The sequence below is a fragment of the Myotis nattereri genome, assembly GCF_964212035.1.
Source record: "Myotis nattereri genome assembly, chromosome: 16".
Taxonomy (NCBI): Eukaryota; Metazoa; Chordata; class Mammalia; order Chiroptera; family Vespertilionidae; genus Myotis; species Myotis nattereri.
This window is the reverse complement of record NC_138091.1, coordinates 39,188,257-39,209,817: the sequence shown is the minus strand read 5'-3', so window position 1 is coordinate 39,209,817 and position 21,561 is coordinate 39,188,257. Positions and strand designations below refer to the sequence as shown.

The window sequence follows — 21,561 nt, the reverse complement described above, 5'->3', positions numbered from 1 at the left end:
GGTTCATGGGCCACCCCCGCAGGTAGGAAGACTGTTTCTTATTGGAATGGAGGAGAAGTAGCCACTTCTGGAGCTGTTTCCATGCTGACTCCAAATGGTCTCATTTCCTGTTCCTCCTGGGAACTGTGTGAAGTCCATTGACACCCCACATTGTCCATCAGGAAACAGATGCTGTACAGCTAACTGGTCAATCAGTGCTTGCTTTCCCAGATGACTGACACCTCAAGAGGCTGAAACTCACAGGTCACACAGCTTCCACATGGTGCACGGGGACCGGCGATCAGCACCCCCATCCCACGATACAATGCCCCTTCTCCCACATTGGCCCTGTACTCTCCAGGGAGCCTGTGCCCGTTTTTGTACCTTGTAAAAGTGTTGCAGGCCTGCCCTGAGGAAGGAAGTGACTTCGGAGCCTGTGAGAACTGGGTTGGAAGCTCCTTTCCCTGAGGAAGGTTGGCTGGTTGGAGGTTAGGGTTCTCCTGGTTGCAGGCACAGAAATCAACTTCTTCTGGCCTGATTTCCAAAGAGGACTTTATTGGGTGTGGGGGGGGGGGGTCCCAAAGCATTGAAGGGTTTAACAGCCAAGACTGAGGGAGGGGAGAACCAGGAGCTTTGTAGCCGGCATCACAGACCACTGAGAATACCCCGTTGGTGAACTCCCCAATATCCCTAGTCCCTGGGTCTCCTCTGATCCAAATCCATACTCCCAAGAGTGCATCTGATTGATCAAGCTCAGGACAGATGTGGGCTAGGATCTCGGGGGGGAGGGGGTGCGGGATCACCTATGTGAGGGACCCATTCCCACAGGTACACCTCAGAGGCACATCAGAGCCTCGATATGGGCTTGGCAGTGGGCAGATGGCCCACCCTTTCTCTCCCCATTTCCTGCCCCCTGAGTCACTGCCAAGCTGTCCAAGCACAGAATCCCTAGAGCCCAGGATCTAGAGCAGCGGTTCTCAACCTGTGGGCCACGACCCCTTTGGCAGTCGAACGACCCTTTCACAGGGGTCACCTAAGACCATCCTGCATATCAGATATGTACATTACGATTCCTAACAGTAGCAACATTACAGTTATGAAGTAGCAACGAAAATAATTTTATGGTTGGGTCACAACGTGAGGAACTGTATTTAAAGGGCCAGAAGGTTGAGAACCACTAATCTAGAGAGATGCCTCAGTTTACCAGACTAACTGATCTCCAGTTTGAGGTCTATAGAGATAAGAGTTTGGGGCAGAAATAGAGTTGTCTGGGGAAGGGGCTTGAACCAGAACTGGTTCCGGACAGACCCCATCACCTAGTGGACATTGAACCAGAGCCCAGCCCCATTGCAACAGGTGCCACCTTCCTGGTGCTGATGACAAGGGTGGCTTCTCCCCCAAATCCTCCACCAGCCTTCCTCTGGGTTGTCCCATTTGGGGGGAACAGCCTACTGGACCTAGTTGTCACCTGGACTGCTAGAAGTAGGAAGTGGCTTGGAGATGGAGACCTCTGCCTGCTGCCTGGTCACAGACTAGAACTGAGGGAGGAGACTTGGGGTCCAAGTTGCTGTAGAATTCATCCTTCTCTGTCAGGTCTGAAATGCTGCAGGTTGAGGCCCAATGCTCCTCAGCATGGCTCTCTCCTTGTGAGTGACAGGGAGCGAGGGGGCGGCAGGCTGAGTCCAAGGTCCTGCTGGCCTCCTCACCCTGCACTCCTGGCAGCAGCGGCTACTGGGGCTGCCATGGCCCGTCTGACAGCTGCAGGAAGCTGCCGACTGAGCCAGAGTTTAAATGTGTTCCTCCTCACAAGGAGCTCCAATGTGAGGGGAACAAATGAAGAGAGAGCTTGTTAATCCTGGGGGAGTGCATCCTGCAATCTCCCGGCAGCTGGGCTCCTCTGAGACTAAAATAAGATGCCCAAGAGGCCCCAGGGTGGGGCCCTACAACCTAACAGGTCAAGTGACACCCCGCCAGGCTGGGAATAAAATCACAGACGTGCAGAGCCGAGGGAGGGACTAGAGCTCCTGGCATTAGCCATGAAGAGACTTTCCAGCTAAAGGAAAGCTCACGGTGGCACCTTGGAGCCGGTGGCATTAAATCCAGTCCTTTTGCAGGGCAATCCAGGCCACCTCCCTGACTGCAGCCGCACCTACATTTTCCAGCCTCAATCGCCACCCCCACACCTGCTATTTTCCTAACTCCCTAACGTGCCTCTGTGTCAGAACCATCGGACATCTAATACTACTTACCCCTGGCTCTGTGAGCCCAGCCCCTTCCCAGAACTGCCCAGATGACCCATCCAACACTCAGGCCCAATTCTTTGGAACTCTGTGAACCTGCCACCTCCCTGTAGCCTGTGCCAGTCACTGGCTGCTGTGTTCTAAGGCGATGTGTGCACTCACCTCTCTAAGGAGGCTCTACGTTCTTGCTGGCAGGACCCATGTCTTTGGGCTCCTACAGCCTGGCATCAATAGATGACTGCTGAATTAAAAGGAAGGATGAGCAAAGGGCTGAGTGGATGAACCATGTTTACATCAAAACCCAAGCAAGATCCTATAAGGACAACAAGGCACCTCAGTGATTCTCAGCAAGAAAAGAGCGTGTGTGAAACCCTGGTTGTCGGTGTGGTCATTGCCCAGGGACACTTTAGTCAGAAAACAGGTCTGTTCAAAGGCATCTCCAAGAAACAAGGAGTTAAAAACTGTATTCTCACCGTGACAACATCATCAGGATTTATCCTTCTCAAAACGCTTTGACCACCATGGGCCTCCTTGGGCCTCCCCTCAGCTCTGAAAGATGTAAACTATTTCCCCACTTTCCAGGTGGGGAGAAGCTTTCCTGACCTCAGCCCTGCAGCTGAGGCCAGGTTCCTCAGTGGAGGCCTTGCTCTCAAAGCGTGGACCCCTCTTGCAGGCTTCTTCCCTCGGTCATCATTGAATGACTAGAAGCAGTAAGCTCCAGAATGGCAGGGACCATGTCTGTCTTGGTTTTTTCTTGTATTGTTGATTATGGCTGTAACTGAAACATGCCAAAACGTGTAATGTCTTGAACGTAAAAGAAGTGGATTCATTGTTCATGGAATAGTGGGTGGTCCTCTTCATAGCAGGTTTCCTCCACAATGGGATTCAGGACCCAGGTCCTTTCCATCTTGTGGCTCCCCCATTCCCTGTGGCTGGTGGGAAGGGTGGGGGCACATGGAGTTGGTGGGGGCACACCAACTTCTCCAGAGCCTTATCCAGAAAGGGCACACATCACCTCTGCTCACACTCCATTTGCCAACCCAGTCACACAGCCACATCGAGCTATAAAGGAAGCTGAGAAACAGTGCAGCCCTGTGTCCAGTAAGAAAGGATGGGAGTTATTAGTGAGCAGACACTCTGCTGGATCCCCAGCATCTAGCACAGCTGTGGGCAAACTACGGCCCGCGGGCCGGTTCAGGCCCGTTTGAAATGAATAAAACTATTGAAAAAAAAAGACCGTACCCTTTTATGTAATGATGTTTACTTTGAATTTATATTAGTTCACACAAACACTCCATCCATGCTTTTGTTCCGGCCCTCCGGTTCAGTTTAAGAACCCATTGTGGCCCTCGAGTCAAAAAATTTGCCCACCCCTGATCTAGCACATAACAGGAGCTCCATGAATATAAGTTGGGTGAAGGAACTGAAGGTCATAGTGGCTTAACAGGGTTTCAGCCGGGAAAGTCCAGCTGAGTCCAGGCCGCCTCTCCAAGCCTGGAGTTTCTTTATCCGACAGCCTGCCTAGCTGCAGCTGGAGAGAGGCCAGCCCTAGGAGGACGCCAGCGGATGCCAATTGATAAATCACAGCTATTAGGAGTGTTCTTTGGAGATAGCATGGAAGTCAATGAATTATGAGGGAGAGCTCTGAGGGGGGAATTACGGGGAGCAAAGAGCTCAAGGGTTGGGAGAAGGGAGAAGCATGAAGCCTGGGTTGACAGCAACTTGGAGCACTGGCCTGGATACCTAGCTGGGCATCGGCTCCGAAACCTGTGTGATGAGCTGAATTGTGTGCCTTCAAATCCTTACATTGAATTTGCAGGGACACAATTGAAGTCTTACCCCAGTGCCTCCCAATGTGACCTTATCTGGAGTATGGGTCTTTAAAGAGATAACCAAGCTAACACGAGGTCATTAGGGTGGAGCCTAATCCAGTATGACCGGTGTCCTTATGGGAAAAGGCAATTTTGGAGATGGACAGACACACACAGGGAGAACGCCATTCGAAGATGAAGACCAAAATCAAGGTGATGGTCCCACAAGCCAAGGAACACCAGTGATTGTCAGCAAACCCCCGGACGCTGAGAGGCCTGGAGCGCATCCTTCCTCAGAGCCCTCAGAAGGAACCAACCCTGCCCGCACCTTGAGCTTGGCCTTCTGGCCTCCAGAACGGCGAGACCAGGTATTTCTGTTAGTTAAGCCACCGTGTTTGTGGTACTTTGGTACGGCAGCCCTAGAAACGAATACTCCTGCCTCTTTGCACTGGAATGAACTTGGCCAAGTCATTTCCATCCTGGCCTCTGGCCCCTCACCTGAAGGCACATCGAAGGACAAGAACTGGGTCTCCCCAAACCAGGCGCACCGATTGTCACTGCCTTTCTTCTTTTCACACCTTGCTGCTCTTTTCAGGAGTGGCCCCTGCCCACTCAGGGTCTTCCAACCTCGGGTGACTCCATGGAGACTGTACCATCAAAGCCCATCTGAGCCTGTCATGTGAGACCTCAGCCCAGCTGCTGCACCCCATTGCTGCTTCCTACCCATGCCATACTGTCTGACTTTCTAGAACACAAGGCTGGCCTGCCTGCACACCCTCTGCCCGAGCATCTCCATCTTCCAGTGACAGGTTAATTCAGCCTCAAACATCAGCCAATGCCCTTAGCCCAAGAGTTTTCCCACCAATAAAGCATGTCCGGCACCTACATTCCCCCATCATGCTCCAGCCAATCAGAACTACATGTAGCTCAGAGAGCACACTATGTCCTGCCTCCAGGGTAGGAGGGGTAGGGGCACACTCTGAATTCTGGTGGCGTAGGTTCAAGTCCTGGCTAGGGCACCTAGTAGCAAATAGTGTAGGGTTGTGATGAAGGTGACAGAAGTTCATAAATGTCAGATGCTTAAAAGTAGTGCCTGGCACATCATAGGTGCTAAGTAAATCCTTGCCATCATTCTTTTTGTGAGATAACACTCTTCCCCCAAGTCCTCACCCACCAACCTGGCCAAAACCCTGCCACCCCTCAGCTCTCCACCTCCTCCATGAATGCCTCGGTCCTTTCTGGAAACATACAGCCCTCCAGTCCTGCTAGTCCATTCCCACAGGAGGTTAGGGTCAGGACAGGAACCAGGCTCACAGATAAGCAGCTCTAAGAAAACACCGGAGGGGAAGTCATCCTGGCAAGTGATTGGCACCGGGAAGGGGAGCTCCTCCCAGGTGCCCCACTTTGAGATAAGGACTTGGTCCATTTGGCCCTTGGACCAGGGCCGTGACTGGCATGCAATGACCCAATGTACAGTAGGACACAGCCACTTCACATGATTACAAAGTTCAAATTGATAGCCATTTAGAAAAATATGTTGTTTTCCAACACAGATGATTCACATGAAGCTGGTAGAATGTCTGACCCCATGTGGTTCTCATTCTCCCTCCTCCTCCCATCTGAGCGGCCCCAATCAGCCGCTGGGCCCCTTCTGGGACTTTCCACTCCTCCAATTGACTGGGAGGATGGAAATGGTGAGGATATTTTGAAATCCCACACCGGTATCTGTTTGCAGATGTGGGCCCACACCTGAGGCCCCAACCTGAGCTTTGAGCTCAGCCTCAAGTTTGGGATAGGAGCCCCACACCTAAAACACCTCCAACCCCTTCCCCTGCCTGCCTGCTCTTATCACCACCCGAAAAGAGACTGACAGTCACTTATTTCATCTTTCTGTCTTACCAGTCCCCCTAGAACGGGGGCTTAGGGCGATGCCTACCTCAGACCTGTAGCTCCAGCGCCGGGCACAGTAATGTGCTCAGTACAAACAGTGTTGTGGGAAGGACGGTGCAGGAAAGCCTCACTCAGCACCCTCTTCTCCTGGCCCCTTTGGCTGTGTATTCACATCCTGTCCTGGGGCCGGAAGGGGCTTTCCACGTGGGCCTCCTTCTCCAACAGCCCCGCCCACCCCCAGCGGCCTCCACTGAGGCCTGGAGACACCATTGGAGAGCATCTGAAAGTCCTGGTCAGTCCTGGGGAGAAAGACCAGCGGCCCAAGGGTTTCCTGGAAAGGCAGCGTCAGGGTGGGGCTGGAGGAAGCAATGAGACTTGGAGGAGCTGGACTCCAGGGGCCACGCTCTGCCACGTGCACCCAGGTGTCCCCTGAGCGGAGTCTTTAAAGTGGGCGGAGACTTTCCTTTGCAGCGTCAGGGAGATTGTCTGACCGTCCACAGCGGGGCCTCTGAAGCCAGGGCAGCGAGGACAGGTGCTTCTACATCTCTAAGCCTCTATCTTCCGGTTTCAAAAGAGCCTCATTACAAAGATGAAGTGGGCTGATGCATCGAACGTGCCCAGCGCATGAGCTTTCGTCGTAGCCTGCGCAGGGCTTGCAGGCAGGCGGTGTTTATTGGGGGGTCCTCCTAGGGACGGGCACGGGGGAGGGCTGGGAGGAGTGGAACTGAAAGAGAGGGAGCACCCGTGCAGGAGTGACCCTGAGTGGATCATCCCTTGACTCGGTACTGCTGGACCTGCCTCCCTTAAGCGGGTGGAGTGGATCTAAGCCTGGAGGACGGGAGCATTTATCCACCAGCTCCCATCCTCCTGCTCGAAGCTATTCCCTCGAGCTTTTAGCATCCACACATGCAGGTGCAAGGCAGCGCCCCTGGGCCATCCCCCCAGAGCCATGGGGCAAAAAGCAAGAAATAACTGAATCATGGCTCCGGCAGGTGCTGCGAGGGCGGAGCTGGTGGCTGCATCAGTGAAGGCTGGAGTCAAAGGGGGACAGAGAGGCACGAGGCGCGGCTCAGGGTGTCCGTTCGCTCTCAGTAGGTGTCCGCAGCTGCCGGTTAGAGCAAGTGAGGAGCACATGAACTCGTGCTTGTGAAAAGCAGTAAAGGGTGACGCAGGTGATCACCATTGTTAAGTCTCCCTCTAGCATTCTGTTCTCCACGGTTCCCTTCGTCACGACAAACCTCTGAGGTGGCCCATTGTGGGGCACCCTGGGATGACTCACGGGGTGACCAACTCATCCCCGTTTGCCTGGGATTTTCCTGGTTTTACTTATGTCTTTGTTCCCTGAGGCCTGGTCATCCTAGCTCAGGGCATGTAAATAAGGGCATGACCTCAAGACACAACCAGCCCAGCCCAGAGGCTCACATGCTGCCGGCACACCCTCCCGGCACCACGGTTCACATTCCATTCACCTGCTTCCACATCCAGGCAGATCTGTACTCATTTCAGACACACCACCACCCTTTCCCTCAGAATCAAAGATTTGGTTTCCTTTCCTTTAATAAGCCATATTGGTTCATTTTCATACATCGTAGAAGACTCCAAAAATACAGAAAAAAATCTAAAGAGAATTTTAATTCACTCATAACCCTATCACCCAGAAACGAAACACTGCACACACTTGAAGATATTTCTTTCCAGATGTTTCCTTTAACAAAGGTGGTTCATGATGTAGGTGTACATTCCTACACTCTTAGGGCAGGGAGATCTCCCTCTGGCCCAATTCCTGAGTTTGGGGTGTTGTTGTTTTTTTTAATATTTTTTATTGATTTTTAGAGAGAGAGGAAGGGAGACGGGGAGAGACAGGAACATTGATGTGAGAGCGGAACATCAATGGGCTGCCTCCTGTAGAGATGAGGTTAGCAAAATACATTGGAAGAGATTTGGAACAATTGTGTGTATACCCAGGCTAATGTTTCAAAACCTGAGTTTTATTTTCAGATCGAATGTATAAATATATGGTTTCCTCATGTCTGTCAAAGCGTATTTTCCTTTTAGCATTACCAGTGTTGGAGCAAGATTTATTCCACTGGTCCCTACACTATTCGTTTCCTTCTAGGATTTTCAGCAACTTTTGGATTAATATCAACTTATGGTTCTTTGGGTTAATATCCAAGATTGAAAACACTCAGACAACTCAACAAAAGGAAGACAAAATCCAATTGAAAAATGGACAGAAGACCTGAATAGGCATTTCTCCAAAGAGGACATACAAATGGCCAAGAGATAAATGAAAAAATGCTCAAAGTCACTGATCATCAGAGAGATGCAAATTAAAACCACATGAGATATCACCTCACGCCGATCAGAATGGCTATCATCAAAAAGATCGCCAAACGACAAGTGCTGGCGAGGATGTGGGGGAAAGGGAACCCTAGTGCACTGCTGGTGGAAATGCAGACCGGTGTAGCCACTATGGAAAACAGTACGGAGTTTCCTCAAAAAATTAAAAATAGAACTTCCATTTGACTCAGCAATCCTACTTCTGGGAATATATCCTAAAAATCCCAGAACACCAATCAGAAATGACATTTGCACTCCTATGTTCATAGCAGCACAATTTACAATAGCTAAGATTTGGCAACAGCCCAAGTGCCCATCAGTAGATGAATGGATACAAAAGTTGTGGGACATTGACACAATGGGACAGTGGTTCTCAACCTTCCTAATGCCGCGACCCTTTAATACAGTTCCTCATGTTGTGGTGACCCCCAATTTCATTGTTAAAAATTGAACATAATTAAAGCACAGTGATTAATCACAGAAACAATATGTAATTATGTGTTTTCCGATGGTCTTAGGCGACCCCTGTGAAAGGGTCGTTCGACCCCCAAAGGGGTCGCGACCCACAGGTTGAGAACCGCTGCAATGGGATATTATGCAGCTAAAAAAAAAGGGATCTCTTACCCTTTGGGACAGTGTGGATGGACCTAGAGAATATTATGCTAAGTGAAATAAGCCCGTCTGAGAAAGACAAATATCACATGATCTCACTTATTTGTGGAATCTAATGAACAAAATGAAGTGACCAACAAAATAAGACCCAAGCCCAAGGAACAGACTGACATACCTTGATGTGGGGTTGGGAGGATGAGAAGAGATACCAAAAAACTTACATATTTACATGCATAGCCCATGGGCAATAAGGTGGTGAAGACCTGGGATGGGTGGAGAGGGGCTGGGAGGGTGGGAGTAAAGGGGGTGTCAACGGAAGACATCTGTAATACGATCAACAATAAAAAATATACGTAAATAAGCAGTAAACAGGTTTTCTTAAAAGTAAGATCTATAGGTATTGACCTGAGCAATGTTTGTACATATTGTTCAATGAAAAAAAGCAGGTTTTAGAGTATAATTCCATTTTAAAAATAAGGGTATAGGCATTCTCGAAACCCGTCCATCAGACCCTTATAAACCGAAACATGCAACTCTCGTATGAGCCAGCATTTGCACTCCTGGGCATTTATCCCAGAGAAATGAAAACCAAGGTTCCTCCCAAAGCCTGTACCTGAAGGTGTTTAGCAGCATTATTAGCCATAGCTGGAGTCCCGGCCAGTGTAGCTCAGTTGGTTGGAGCATCGTCCCGTGCACCGGAAGGCCATGGGTTCAAACCCCAGTCAAGGCGCATGCCCAGGTTGTAGGTTCCATCCCCAGCCAGGCCAGTGCGGGCGGCCCACAGGCCTGGAAAATGCTTGCTCTGAGTCGGGGGTACGGGAGCCAGGAAGGAGAGGAGGGTGTGGCTGGCCCATTCTGCCGCCCGCGTTCCCCACCCCTGGCCGTCCCGACCCAGCCCACCCTGGTGATTCTCTGCCAGCGCCCTCTCTCACTCACGAAAGAGGAAGCACTCGCCGAGCAGAGGGTGTGTGATTTCTGGGTCCAATAGCAGCGAACCTGCTTAGAGCCATCACCAGGGGCCAAGAAACATCTAAGGGCCTTTTACATCTTATCTTGTGCCAAATCCGTAGGCGATAAGGCCTGTGGTTATCTCTGTTCTACTGAGGAGGAGACTGAGGCAGGTGGTAAATTGTGTGTGTCTGACTTAGCACGGAGAACACGGTCAAAGTGCAGAGCACTCAGGCACCACCTGAGACCCTCTGTCCCTCACCGCCCCTCACCAAGCCCGCCCACCCACCAGTGGCCCCCGAGGCCTGAGTCCTGTGGGCCTGCAGGAAGCGGGGACCTTACCCAGCACCCTCGCTCTCCGGAGGCAGCAGACGGCAGGGGAAGCAGCTAGGAGGCCGGCTAATGGGTAAACGACGGGAGGGCAGCGTGCCATGCCTATCAGCGGCTGCTCCTGGTTAGACGTGCCGAGAGACGGACGCTGGCCTGATGCAGGCCCGGCTTCCCACTCTGTGAGGTCAGGCTGAGCTGCTGGGGCCAGCAGGGCGCTTGGCTGCAGCTGCAGGACATGAAGTGGACCCAGCTGGAGACCGGCCCCGCCTGGCCCTGCGGGGCGGGGCGGGGCAGGGCGGGGCGGCAAGATGAGCTCCTTGCAGGAGCCGGGAGGCTGCCCCGGGTGTGAGGGGTTGGCTGGCAGGGCCGGGCCGGACACCCTGTGTGCCCCCCTCTCCACAGTGTCCAGTTCTGCCCTGAGCGTGCCCAGCCTGGGGGTGAGCAGGGGCTGGAAGAGCTGGACAGAAGGTTCTGGAAGGGAGGACTGCAGTCACTAAACTACCCACGGGTCCTGCCTCCCATCTAAGAAGGTGCTTCTCACAGTTGGGAGGGGAACCAGGTGATCAGGAGATGCCCCGGCCTTTCTGGAAGTTTCTCTCGCTCCATGTTCTCTTCCTCCCATCACCCTGAATGAGGGGATTGCAATCTGTTGTGCGGATTCGGCGTGTACCTGGGGGAGGGACTGGCCGTACCTGTGTTTGAGAGAGGGGGAGATACGGACAGACAGACACAGCCCCTCTCCATACAGCCTGCAGCCCCCTCCTCAGCCCCAACTCCTCCCCCTACACAGGCCCGCCAAGCTCCAGCCTCACCGACCTCCCCTCCCCTCCCCAAACTCGCCAGCCCCGCCCGCACCCTGTCTCCTCACCGCCTCCTTCTCTGCCCAGGAGGCCGCCTCCACCCAGTCCCCGGTGGCAGATTCTTGGCCATTTTTTCAGACGTGTCTCTGCTGTCCCCTTGGGTTGGGGACCGCACATCCTGCTTGCCCAGGTCGGCTCCACTGGAGGTCTCTCGTCCCCGAATAGTTATTGATGGTGTGTCCTTTCGCTGTAAATGGACGGAAGGTTCTGGAATGGAGGACTGCAGTCACTAAACTACCCATGGACACCTTCCCACTGCGACGCCTGAGCCTTTCCTCTCTCTCCGTGCCCAGGGCCTGCCCAGGGACCGGCACACGTGCAGTGACCAGGTCCGGGGTGAGTGGGCGAATGAATGACCCCCTGGCACAGCTACCACGTCCTTTCCCTCTTGTTCCCTCCAGGGATCTACAAAGGGCACTGCTTCCGGATCAATCACTTCCCAGAGGACAATGACTATGACCACGACAGCTCGGAGTACCTCCTCCGTGAGTGTCCACACTCCTTGCTTCCTGTGTGGGGGGGAGCCCGGTGGCAGGTGGGCGGCTGCAGGAAAGACGGGGCCCGTGGGGGTGGAGAGGGTCCCGTTCTCTGGATGCACTTGCACTCCCTTTGTGAGTCAGAGGATGGAGTTTTGTCCTGCGTTGCCATGACGTGCTGGGGATCCCATGGAGTTATTTGGCTGATAGGCCCATATCCGGGGAGACTGAGGCCTGGGGAGAGCAGATGCGGGGGGCGTCCCCACTCCTCGAGGCTGCTGGGTGTGGCTAGCTCAGAGGAGCTGGCTGCTGCCGCTGGGCCTGGCTGGGGCCAGGAGGCTAGAGATGCAGGCTTGCCCAGGCCGAGCGTCCCTGGGGGACTGTGACACCCGAGCACATTCCCCTGCCAGCACTGAACCCGCCCACCCCTCCCCACACACCAGCATTCTACCCTCCAAAAGTCAGAGTAGGTGGCACACTAAGACAGCCTGCTGAGTGCCAGACAGCCTGTAGGCGAAGGCGAGGAAGGTGGCAAGAGCAGCCTCTGACACCTGGGCCTTAGGTGTCTTCAGCACAGACGGTGGAGCCCCACGAGCTGCCCCTTGAGCCCCTGCCCTCCCGTGTCCTCTGGCTAGGCTGGCCACAGAATGGAGCAAGTCACCGCACATACTGAACCCGAAGGACCAGCCCAGCTCCACATCTCATCCCTCGGCCTCCCTGGGAGGCAGCGGCGGCCGCAGCCAGGGAAGGGGCCTGGAATGGGAAAAGCAGCGCCGCTTTGAAGTCATTTTCCCTTTCACATCAGCCCAGACACACGTGGAGCTGCTCCCAGTGGCACCCCCAGGGCCTCGGGCCCGGCTTCCTTTATGGAGAATCGATACCAGTGTCCTCGGAGGAGGCACCAATCACTCGGCACCTGCTTGTGGATCTTTCTGTGTGTTATTTTCTAAGAGGAAGGATTTGAGTTCTGAGTCATCTGGTGAAATAGAACAGCGTGCTATTCTATCCGGTGGAGCCTGGGGCCGTGTCGGGCTGTGCTGGCCAGGCCCAGAGCCTGAAATAATTCGGCCAGATCTCCCTCCCGGCCATCCTCCCTCACCTTCTGCTCTTCCTCTCCTGTCCCCTATTTCTGCTTTCTGGGGGCCAACACTGAAGCAAGCGGATGATATTCCATGGGGCGGCCACGAATGGCTGTTCAGGTTGCCCAACACTCGCTTAGACAATGGTATCAATGTCACCTTCGAGGTGCACAATGCGTGGCCTGCACAGCCATCCGGGGCGGCCCCTGGTGCTTAGCCGGCTGAGATGGCTCAGCTCAAAAATCCGCCCTGACTCAGAACTTGCCCTTGGCTGCCCGACGCAGGGCCAGCAGGTGGTTCCTGAGGCTGCGAGTGCGGGTCTGCCCCCGTGGACCCACCCCGGGACTGCAGGAAGGAGGCCCTGGAGAAACAAACCACACCCTCTCCACGTCCCTCTTGGACGTGCCTGGCACACTACGGTTGTGGGCACTGGTGCTGGTTCTCCCTCTTCACCCCCCTGCGCCTGTCCCCTCATGGTCCCCAGGGCTCTGGGACCTCTTCCTGGACTGGCCTCCTGACACCTCAGCCGAGGGCAGATCACGTGGCTTCCTGAGGGCCCGGCACAGGGTGAATGAAGGGCGTTAGTGCAGGGCTGTTGACAGAGGTGTGGGCCAGGTTAAGGGATGGTGAGCACACCAGGGCGAGCTGCAGAAGGAGCCTGTACACTCTGGGCTGGACTGGTGGAGGCCGGCGGGGACCTGGAGCAGGGAGCCGTGAGGACAGGGCAGGAACTGGATGCAGCCACCTCCTGCGCAGCCTCAGGAGGAGCCAGGGAGGGGCTCTCGCCTGCACTCTCCTCCCAAAGCCGGAGTCCAGAACAGGATGGAGACGTGAAATGGGCATCCGAGGGGCAGACCAGGAGTGGGCCACAGACTCGCTGCCCAGCCTAGGGCTTCTGCTGCCCTCAGACCCCCCCACCCCCCACCCCTCAGTGGTGCCCCTGGGTTGGGCCCCAGGGCTGGGAGGGCCCAGCAGGGATTTTCCCAAATAGAAGGATGGTGATGGCACAGCAGCAATGGAAGCTCCTTGGGAAGGAGGAGCTCTCCTCAAGTGTACGCTCATGAGGACACCAGCCAGGTCATTAACAAGCCCAGAGACTCCCCAGGAAGAGAAGGGGTGACCGGTTTGGGGCAAAGACAGTTGCTCACATGATTTACCTGGGCTGGATGGATGGCTCTGAGCCAGGCCTGACCTCAACCACCTGAGAGGCGCCGGGCTCCCTTCTCTCCACCCCTCTGAGCCCTTTGCAGGATGAGGGCGTCCAGGGAACCCCGATCCTGGCTTCTCTGGCCGGCACTGCTCACAGGCACGTCTCAGAAACCCACAGGAAACCTCCTCCCAGAGCCTGCGGCTGCAAGAAAGCAGAGGGAGGAAGAGGAGGTGGCGGAGAGAAGAGCTTCATTTAATGCCCCGAACAGACCCCTGTCTGTGAGGCAGGGCACACAGTGGTGTGCTCACAGAACAGGAGACAAACGCCGTCTTCAGAGGCTGGAACTCCGCAGGCCGGCTCAGCTGGCTGAGGAGGCCACGCCTGCCAGCACTCCCTGACTCCCTGTCCCTGCCAGGGCCACCAAGGGCCCACGTGGCGAGGTCTCTGCTGGGCTGGGAGACATGCAGGCCCAGGGGCAAGTCCGAGCTGGGCTCCTCTTCACGTCCTCCTTCCCCTCCTGCCCTTCCTTCTCCTGCCAATTGCTAAGCAAGAGGACCCACATCCCCAAGCCCCCACTAAGTGCTTTATGACCCTTATTCCGTCAAATTCTCACAACAACCCTCAGGGCCAGGGTGTACCCTTTTCTGAGAGCTTCCATAATAAATGACCACAAACTGGGTGTGGAAGATCCTTCATGCAATCACACCTATAAGGACCTTTTTTCCAAGTAGGCTCACAGTCACAGGTACCCTGGTTAGGACTTGGGCATGCGGGGATTTTGCCACGATTCAGCCCCTTACCAGTAGGTATTACTCGTCTCCCAGGTGATAAAGAGGGGACAGTGGCAGAGCAAGGGTGCAAACCTATCTCTGTTGGACACCGCGGTCCACGTGTGTCCCTCTGTCCAGACGCCTTCTTCTCTGTGACCTCAGGAGGCCCTGCCCTTCCACATCCTCGCCAGTTACTGGGGGTGATAACGACGAGATAACGACAATAGCGATAAAGGCTGTCACTCGGGAAGTTCAAGTCTGGCCAGGCCCTCGGCTAAGCTCCTTGTTGGTACAAAACCAACCGTGGAATGTGGGTACTAATTATGAACTGCATCTCACAAATGAGGAAACTGTTTTCTAGAGATGACATGACTGGACCAAAGCCACACAAGCCAGCAGCCAGCATGTCTCAGGGCAGGGCCTGCACCCCGACCCACCCAGTGCCAAAGCCTGAGTCCTTAGCCACCCACCGGAGCTGCCTCCTGACGACATCGCTTCCCTGCCTCCCAGAGGCCTCAAGGAGACTGTGTCCACGGCTCTCACGGTGGCCCCTGGTGCCACTGAGGGGCTCTCCTTCCTTCTGGTGGCAGAAGTGTGACTCACACCCAGGGGAGCCTAAGCAAGACCTGGGCGGAGGTGACCTTGGCCCACTTGGTGTAACCAGCCAGGCAGGGCCATCACTTACATGGAGCCCAGCTGCCCCCACGCTGCCCCAGCTCCCCACGCACCTCGGTACCCAGGGCCTGATGGGACTATTCCAAGTCAGGGGGCTGGGCCCTGGTCTTCAGGGCCCCTTGCCAGCATTGTGGCTGTGCCCAGGCGCAGGTGGCCAGCCTCACCGCCCTCTCTGCTCTGTCTCCTGCCCGGCCAGGCATTGTGCGTGCCTCCAGTGTCTTCCCCATCCTCAGCACCATCTTGCTGCTGCTCGGCGGGCTCTGCATCGGTGCCGGGAGGTTCTACAGCCGCAAGAACAACATCGTCCTCAGCGCTGGCATCCTGTTCGTGGCTGCAGGTGAGCCGGCCACTCTGGTTCCCACTGCAGAGCACACCTGGGGGGCAGGGGGCGGGGGGGGGGGTGTAATTAACCTCAAAAGTCCATGTGTGTGGGGGCTGGGGCAGGGTGTGGGGAGCAAACGGGTACAGGGTCTCCTTTTTGGGGTGACAAAATCTTCTGGAATTAGAGAGAGCTGGTAGTTGCACACATTGTGAATGTCCTAACTGCCACTGAATTGTGTACTTTAAAGGGCTAGTTTTATATTACGTGAATTTAACCTCCATAAAAAATAGTAAGTCCAGGTGTGCAAATACCACAAAGGGGCAGTACTATTGCCTCCCAAGCCCATAACAGGGGTGCCTGGCTACGCTGGGGGGCCAGGGAGGAGCCCAGGGGGACTCACAGACACCAAGACCTGAAGGAGTCGGCCAGGTAAAGACAGGGTGAGGGGGCGCGGGGCTGGCCAGGCGCAGAAGGAGCAGAGAAGCCCGTATGCCGGGGCAGGGTGAGCGAGGGGCTCGGGATCATGAGAATTCCTGACTGCCCAGCTCTCCGGCTAAGAGATGACAGCCGCCCCACTCTGGCCCCGTGACAACCCAGAGCGACGGCTGCTCTGGGCCTCCATGGAGACAGTTCTCTGCCCAGCCCTGTCCCCACTCTGCCCCTGGGCTCCATATCCTACAGGTCAGGAGGCACCGGATGCTGGTAATGAGCATTCCAGCAACGGTGGTGGCCCTGCCTCCTTTGAGAGGGCAGGGAGGGGACTCGAGTAGCGCCCAGCCCATGCAGGTGCCACCCATCTGTCATCCCCCGAGAGCTTGTCTTCTCCTCACCGTTGCTCTAGGAGAGGGAAGGCAGCTTCCATTCACATCCTGGAACTGAGGGCCTAGACAAGTGAGGGACCTGCTCAAAGTCCCTGCCAGGCCGGCGGGGCAGGGCCCCGTGTGCAGGTTCTGTGCACTTGGCTTCCTTCCAGGCAGTAAACACGTGGGTGTGGGATGTGTGTGCGTATCTAAGGGCACAGGGGGATGCGTAAGTGTCAGGAGCATGGTGTGTGTGTGTGTGTGTGTGTGTGTGTGTAAACTATGGGGTGTGTGTGAACTGTGGGGTGTGTGTGAACTGTGGAGTGTGTGTGCGTGAACTGTGGTGTGTGTGTGTGTGAACTGTGGGGTGTGTGTGTGAATTGTGGTGTGTATGTGTGTGTGTGTGTGAACTATGGGGTGTGTGTGAACTGTGGGGTGTGTGTGAACTGTGGAGTGTGTGTGTGTGAACTGTGGTGTGTGTTTGAACTGTGGGGTGTGTGTGTGAATTGTGGTGTGTATGTGTGTGTGTGTGTGTGTGAACTATGGGGTGTGTGTGAACTGTGGGGTGTGTGTGAACTGTGGTGTGTGTGTGAACTGTGGGGTGTGTGTGTGAATTGTGGTGTGTATGTGTGTGTGTGTGTGTGTGAACTATGGGGTGTGTGTGAACTGTGGGGTGTGTGTGAACTGTGGTGTGTGTGTGAACTGTGGGGTGTGTGTGTGAATTGTGGTGTGTATGTGTGTGTGTGAACTATGGGGTGTGTGTGAACTGTGGGGTGTATGTGAACTGTGGAGTGTGTGTGAACTGTGGAGTGTGTGTGTGTGAACTATGGGGTGTGTGTGTGTGTGTGAACTGTGGGGTGTGTGTGAACTGTGGGGGGGGTGAACTGTGGAGTGTGTGTGTGTGTATGTGACCTGTGGAGTGTGTGTGTGTGTGTGTGTGTGTGTGTGTGTGTGTGTGAACTGTGGGGTGTGTGTGAACTGTGGGGGGGGTGAACTGTGGAGTGTGTGTGTGTGTGTGTGAACTGTGGGGATTGTGTGTGTGTGTGTGTGTGTGAACTGTGGGTGTGTGTGAACTGGGGGGGAGTGTGAACTGGGGGAGACTGTGAACTGTGGGGGGGTGTGAACTGTGGAGTGTGTGTGTGTGAACTGTGGGTGTGTGTGAACTGTGGGGGGTGTGAACTGTGGCGTGTGTGTGTGTGTGTGTGTGTGTGAACTGTGGGGTGTGTGTGAACTGTGGGTGTGTGTGAACTGTGGGGTGTGTGTGTGTGTGTGTGTGTGTGTGAACTGTGGGGTGTGTGTGAACTGTAGGGTGTGTGTGAACTGTGGGGTGTGTGTGTGTGTGTGTGTGTGTGAACTGTGGGTGTGTGTGAACTGGGGGGGAGTGTGAACTGTGGTGGTGTGAACTGGGGGACTGTGAACTGTGGGGGGGTGTGAACTGTGGAGTGTGTGTGTGTGAACTGTGGGTGTGTGTGAACTGTGGGGGGTGTGAACTGTGGAGTGTGTGTGTGTGTGTGTGTGTGTGTGAACTGTGGGTGTGTGTGTTGGGAGGGAGAGCCTGCATTTAGGGTCCACGCCTACAGCTGGTTTGCTCAGGGCAGGGTCTCTGGTCCTCTAGCAAGAAACAGTGTAACCATCCGCCCCGGGATCAGGCAGGAGAACGGACACGCGCGTGGCAGTGCCTCTCCACTACGTCCACGAGGCCATCAGAGGCCTATTGTCCCAGCCTCCTCGTCTGCATGCGTGACTCCCCGATTCCTCACCCCCTCTTCCTGGAACTCCCACTCACTCACTGCCCTCTGCCCACCGCCCCCGCTGAGGAGGAAGGAGGGGACCTGAGAGAGGCTGGAGTTGAGCACAATATAGGAAAGACCACAGCAGCAGCCACTCCCCGGCGGGGAGCTGGGAGCTCAGAGCCCTTGCTTTATTGTGTATCTCATCTCAACCTTGTACTTTGATACCCACTCAAAATTAGTTACTTAAAAGACAAGTTAGCAGCCAGAATTAAGCTGGTGGCCACTCCCATCAAAGCAGGGAGTGGCCACCAGCCCCTCCCCGCCCACCTGCCCCCTGCCCCCCGCGGGTCTAACCTCGGCCTCTCCCCTCCGGCCCCCTCTCCTCCTTCCCTTTCAGGCCTCAGTAACATCATAGGCATCATCGTCTACATTTCCAGCAACACGGGCGACCCGAGCGACAAGCGCGACGAGGACAAAAAGAACCACTACAACTACGGCTGGTCTTTCTACTTCGGGGCCCTGTCGTTCATCGTGGCCGAGACCGTGGGCGTCCTGGCCGTGAACATTTACATTGAGAAGAATAAGGAGTTGAGATTTAAGACCAAACGGGAGTTCCTCAAGGCTCCCTCCTCGTCCCCCTACGCCAGGATGCCCAGCTACAGGTACCGGCGACGGCGCTCCCGGTCCAGCTCCAGGTCCACGGAGGCCTCGCCCTCCAGGGACACGTCGCCAGTGGGCCTGAAGATCGCCGGGGCCATCCCCATGGGCGAGCTGTCCATGTACACGCTGTCCCGGGAGCCGCTCAAGGTGACCACGGCGGCCAGCTACAGCCCGGGCCAGGAGGCCGGCTTCCTGCAGGTGCACGATTTCTTCCAGCAGGACCTGAAGGAGGGCCTGCACGTCAGCATGCTGAACCGGCGGACCACCCCCGTGTGAGCGCCCCTGCCTGGCACCAGCCTCTCCCCAGAATGGCTGCTTGGATCCCACGCGAGGCCATTGAACCCTTAAGATGGACCCGCCGTGGACTAAAGCCAAACCCAACCCTCCTGGTCTCCAGATGCGTGGCGGGCTGGCGTGGAGCAAAGCGCCAGGACACTGGCATCCGAAGGGAGAGGCTGACTTGACCCCCCCAAAGAGGGTGTGTGGACGGATGCCCTGGGTTCCGGAGTCTCCCAGGAGGCTTGAGTGCTGTCCTGAGACTGCCCAGCCTTCACCCACCTGGGAAAACACAATCGAGCCATTCTCTCCTCTTGGAAACAAATATTTCCGTGAGAACGAGCTTTCGGGGCCTTCCCTTCCCGCCGGGGCGCTGGGCCACTGGGAGGCCACCGGCTGGGTACATGGGGCCTAGGATGCCGGCCGGCTGCTTGTTAACCTGAGGTTCCTGGGCCTGGGAGCCGGAAATGTGGAAGCCGAAGCTCGCCCCTTCCTTCCCTCCATCCATCTGTCTGTCTGTCTGTCTGTCTCTGACAGTGGCCTGTTGTTGATATGGCTGTGACCCCGAGGAGAAAGGCCTGCGGCCAATGGTGCTTTGGCCTCCGTGCTGTCCTGGGGCCGGCGCCCCTCGACCGGAGGAGACCGAGGCCTGTAGGGGAGGGAACCCACAGAGGGAGCCTTCGCTAGCCTGGCGGGAGCTAAAGGCCAGAGTCTGTGGCTGGCTTTCCTATCTGCTTCTGGAAGTTTCTGCCTCACACGGAAAGGGCAGAACACACTGACTGTGCTTGAGAGGCCGGAGGTCCCGGGGTGACGGGGGTCACAGGCGGCCCGCGCCTCCTGCTGGGTCCTCCTGGGGAGAGGACAGGTGGGCCTGCCACACGCCGATTCGGCATCAGCGTCCCAAACTGCTGGGCCAGAAAGGGAGCCGGAGGGTGAACCGGGACCAGAGCCTCAGCAAACACACATCCGTTCCCGAGTGGTTGTTCATCGTGATTTATTGCAAAGAGTAGCCAGGAGGGCACGTTCCATTCACTTCCTCATCTTCCAAAGTAGCAGGACGCCCCCCCCCCCAACTCCCGTTCTGTAACTTATTCTGTCGTCCCCCCCACAAGGGCTCAGCGAGGAAGAGGAGGGGGCCCAGGCCTCGGCTTTCTTCCTCCTCAGCAGAGGGATGCTCTGCGCGCCGGCACCGAGGAGGCGGTTCCCTGGGTGACGTTTTTCCAACCCCGCCCCCCAAAGCCAGCAGAGGCATGGAAGCATGTCGGGTTCAGGAGAAACACGTGTGGCACACAGAGCTTACCCTCTTTTGTATAACAAAGTCCTTTCTTACTTGTTGAGACTTGGGGAGCCGGCCTGGAGCAGTCAGCTGGGATCCCGGGAGCCGTGGGACTTGGAAGTAACAAGCAAATTCTTACCTCAGCCCCCTGCTCACAGACCCCTGGGTGGACTTGGCCCCTAGGAGTTCAGATCCAGGCCAAGGTCACTGCCATCCTCCCTTTGCCCCGAGAGGACATTCCACGTGTCCCGCCTCCCACCTCCGCTGCGTGCTGGAGTGGAGGCTCAGGACTCCGCCCCCCCCTTCCCCCCCACACCACCCCCCCCCCCCCGCTGACCTGGGCTCTGTGAGGTTTGTCCAGCATGTGCCGCCATAAATGCTGGGGTGTCGGGGCGCGCGGCCGCCCCTGCCGAGGGCTGACCCCAGCTGTCCTGCCTCACCCCTGCCACCCTCACCCCTCCACATCATGGCACCATCTTTCCAGGCTGGAAGGAAGGGGTGAAACCTGGGGACCCATCACCTAGCGAGGCCCCAAGATTCCAAAGCCAGGCAGCCTGGCTGTTCCTTCCATAGAAGTCCCCACCCGCCCCCTACCCACCCCGCTCCCCCGGAAGTCTGTCCTTTCGTGGAGAAAGCTGTGTCCAGCGAATCCTACCTCTTGCCCAGTCCCAGGCGGAGCTCGCACAGCCCACTCTAGGGACCGAGAAAGTAGAGAGAAGCCACCAAGTGCAGGGAGCAGAACAGCCTGAGACCCTGGTCTCCATAGCCTTTCTCCACACACCCTGCCCCAGGCTCCGGGAGGGACCCCGGCTCTGGTTCCCGTCCTCACGGCCTCTTACCTGGGGCCGCCCGGGGAGGGGCGGATGGAGCTGGCCCCTGCCCCTGTCATTCTGAGACCTTGCGCTCCAACCAGCCCTGTGTGTTTTGCCAATTAAGCACCTGTGAATCCTGTACCTACTACTGGTTTGGGGTTGTTAGTTCGGTCTTTTTTTTTTTTTTAATTAAATAAAATGATTTTTAAAATGTTCTCTTCCTGATGTGGGGGGAGGGGAGAGCACCCCTCAAGCCTGTGGACACTTAGAGCCAAGAGTGTCCCTGAGTCTTGGGGGGGTGCTGCAGACCCCCAAGAAGAGGGGGGTTCAGCGCGGGTCAAGGCCAGTTTCTCTGGCTTTCATCTGGTCGCTGACCACTTCCCGGCACCACCTGCTGGTTTCCGACCTCTGGGAGGTGCCGTGGAGGGGCCTCTGCACAGCAGGGCGAGATGGGCATCTGGGCAGCTGAGCAAGCCAGGCCTCAACCTGCCGGTGAGGCCGCAGGGAGAACCACAGCTCAGA

General features: G+C 56.0%; 1 protein-coding gene across 1 annotated transcript in view; it reads left to right on the top strand.

Annotated features, from left to right (window-relative positions):
• The window catches only part of CACNG4 (calcium voltage-gated channel auxiliary subunit gamma 4), a gene marked incomplete at both ends in the record, with an annotated part of 50,900 nt that extends 31,949 nt beyond the window's left edge, over positions 1-18,951 (top strand). The window contains 3 exons of the mRNA XM_081109751.1: positions 11,412-11,495; positions 15,357-15,497; positions 18,413-18,951. Coding sequence (XP_080965877.1) covers positions 11,412-11,495; positions 15,357-15,497; positions 18,413-18,951 — 764 coding nt within the window. The remainder of the gene's footprint in view (positions 1-11,411; positions 11,496-15,356; positions 15,498-18,412) is intronic.
• Positions 18,952-21,561: the final 2,610 nt, after the last annotated feature.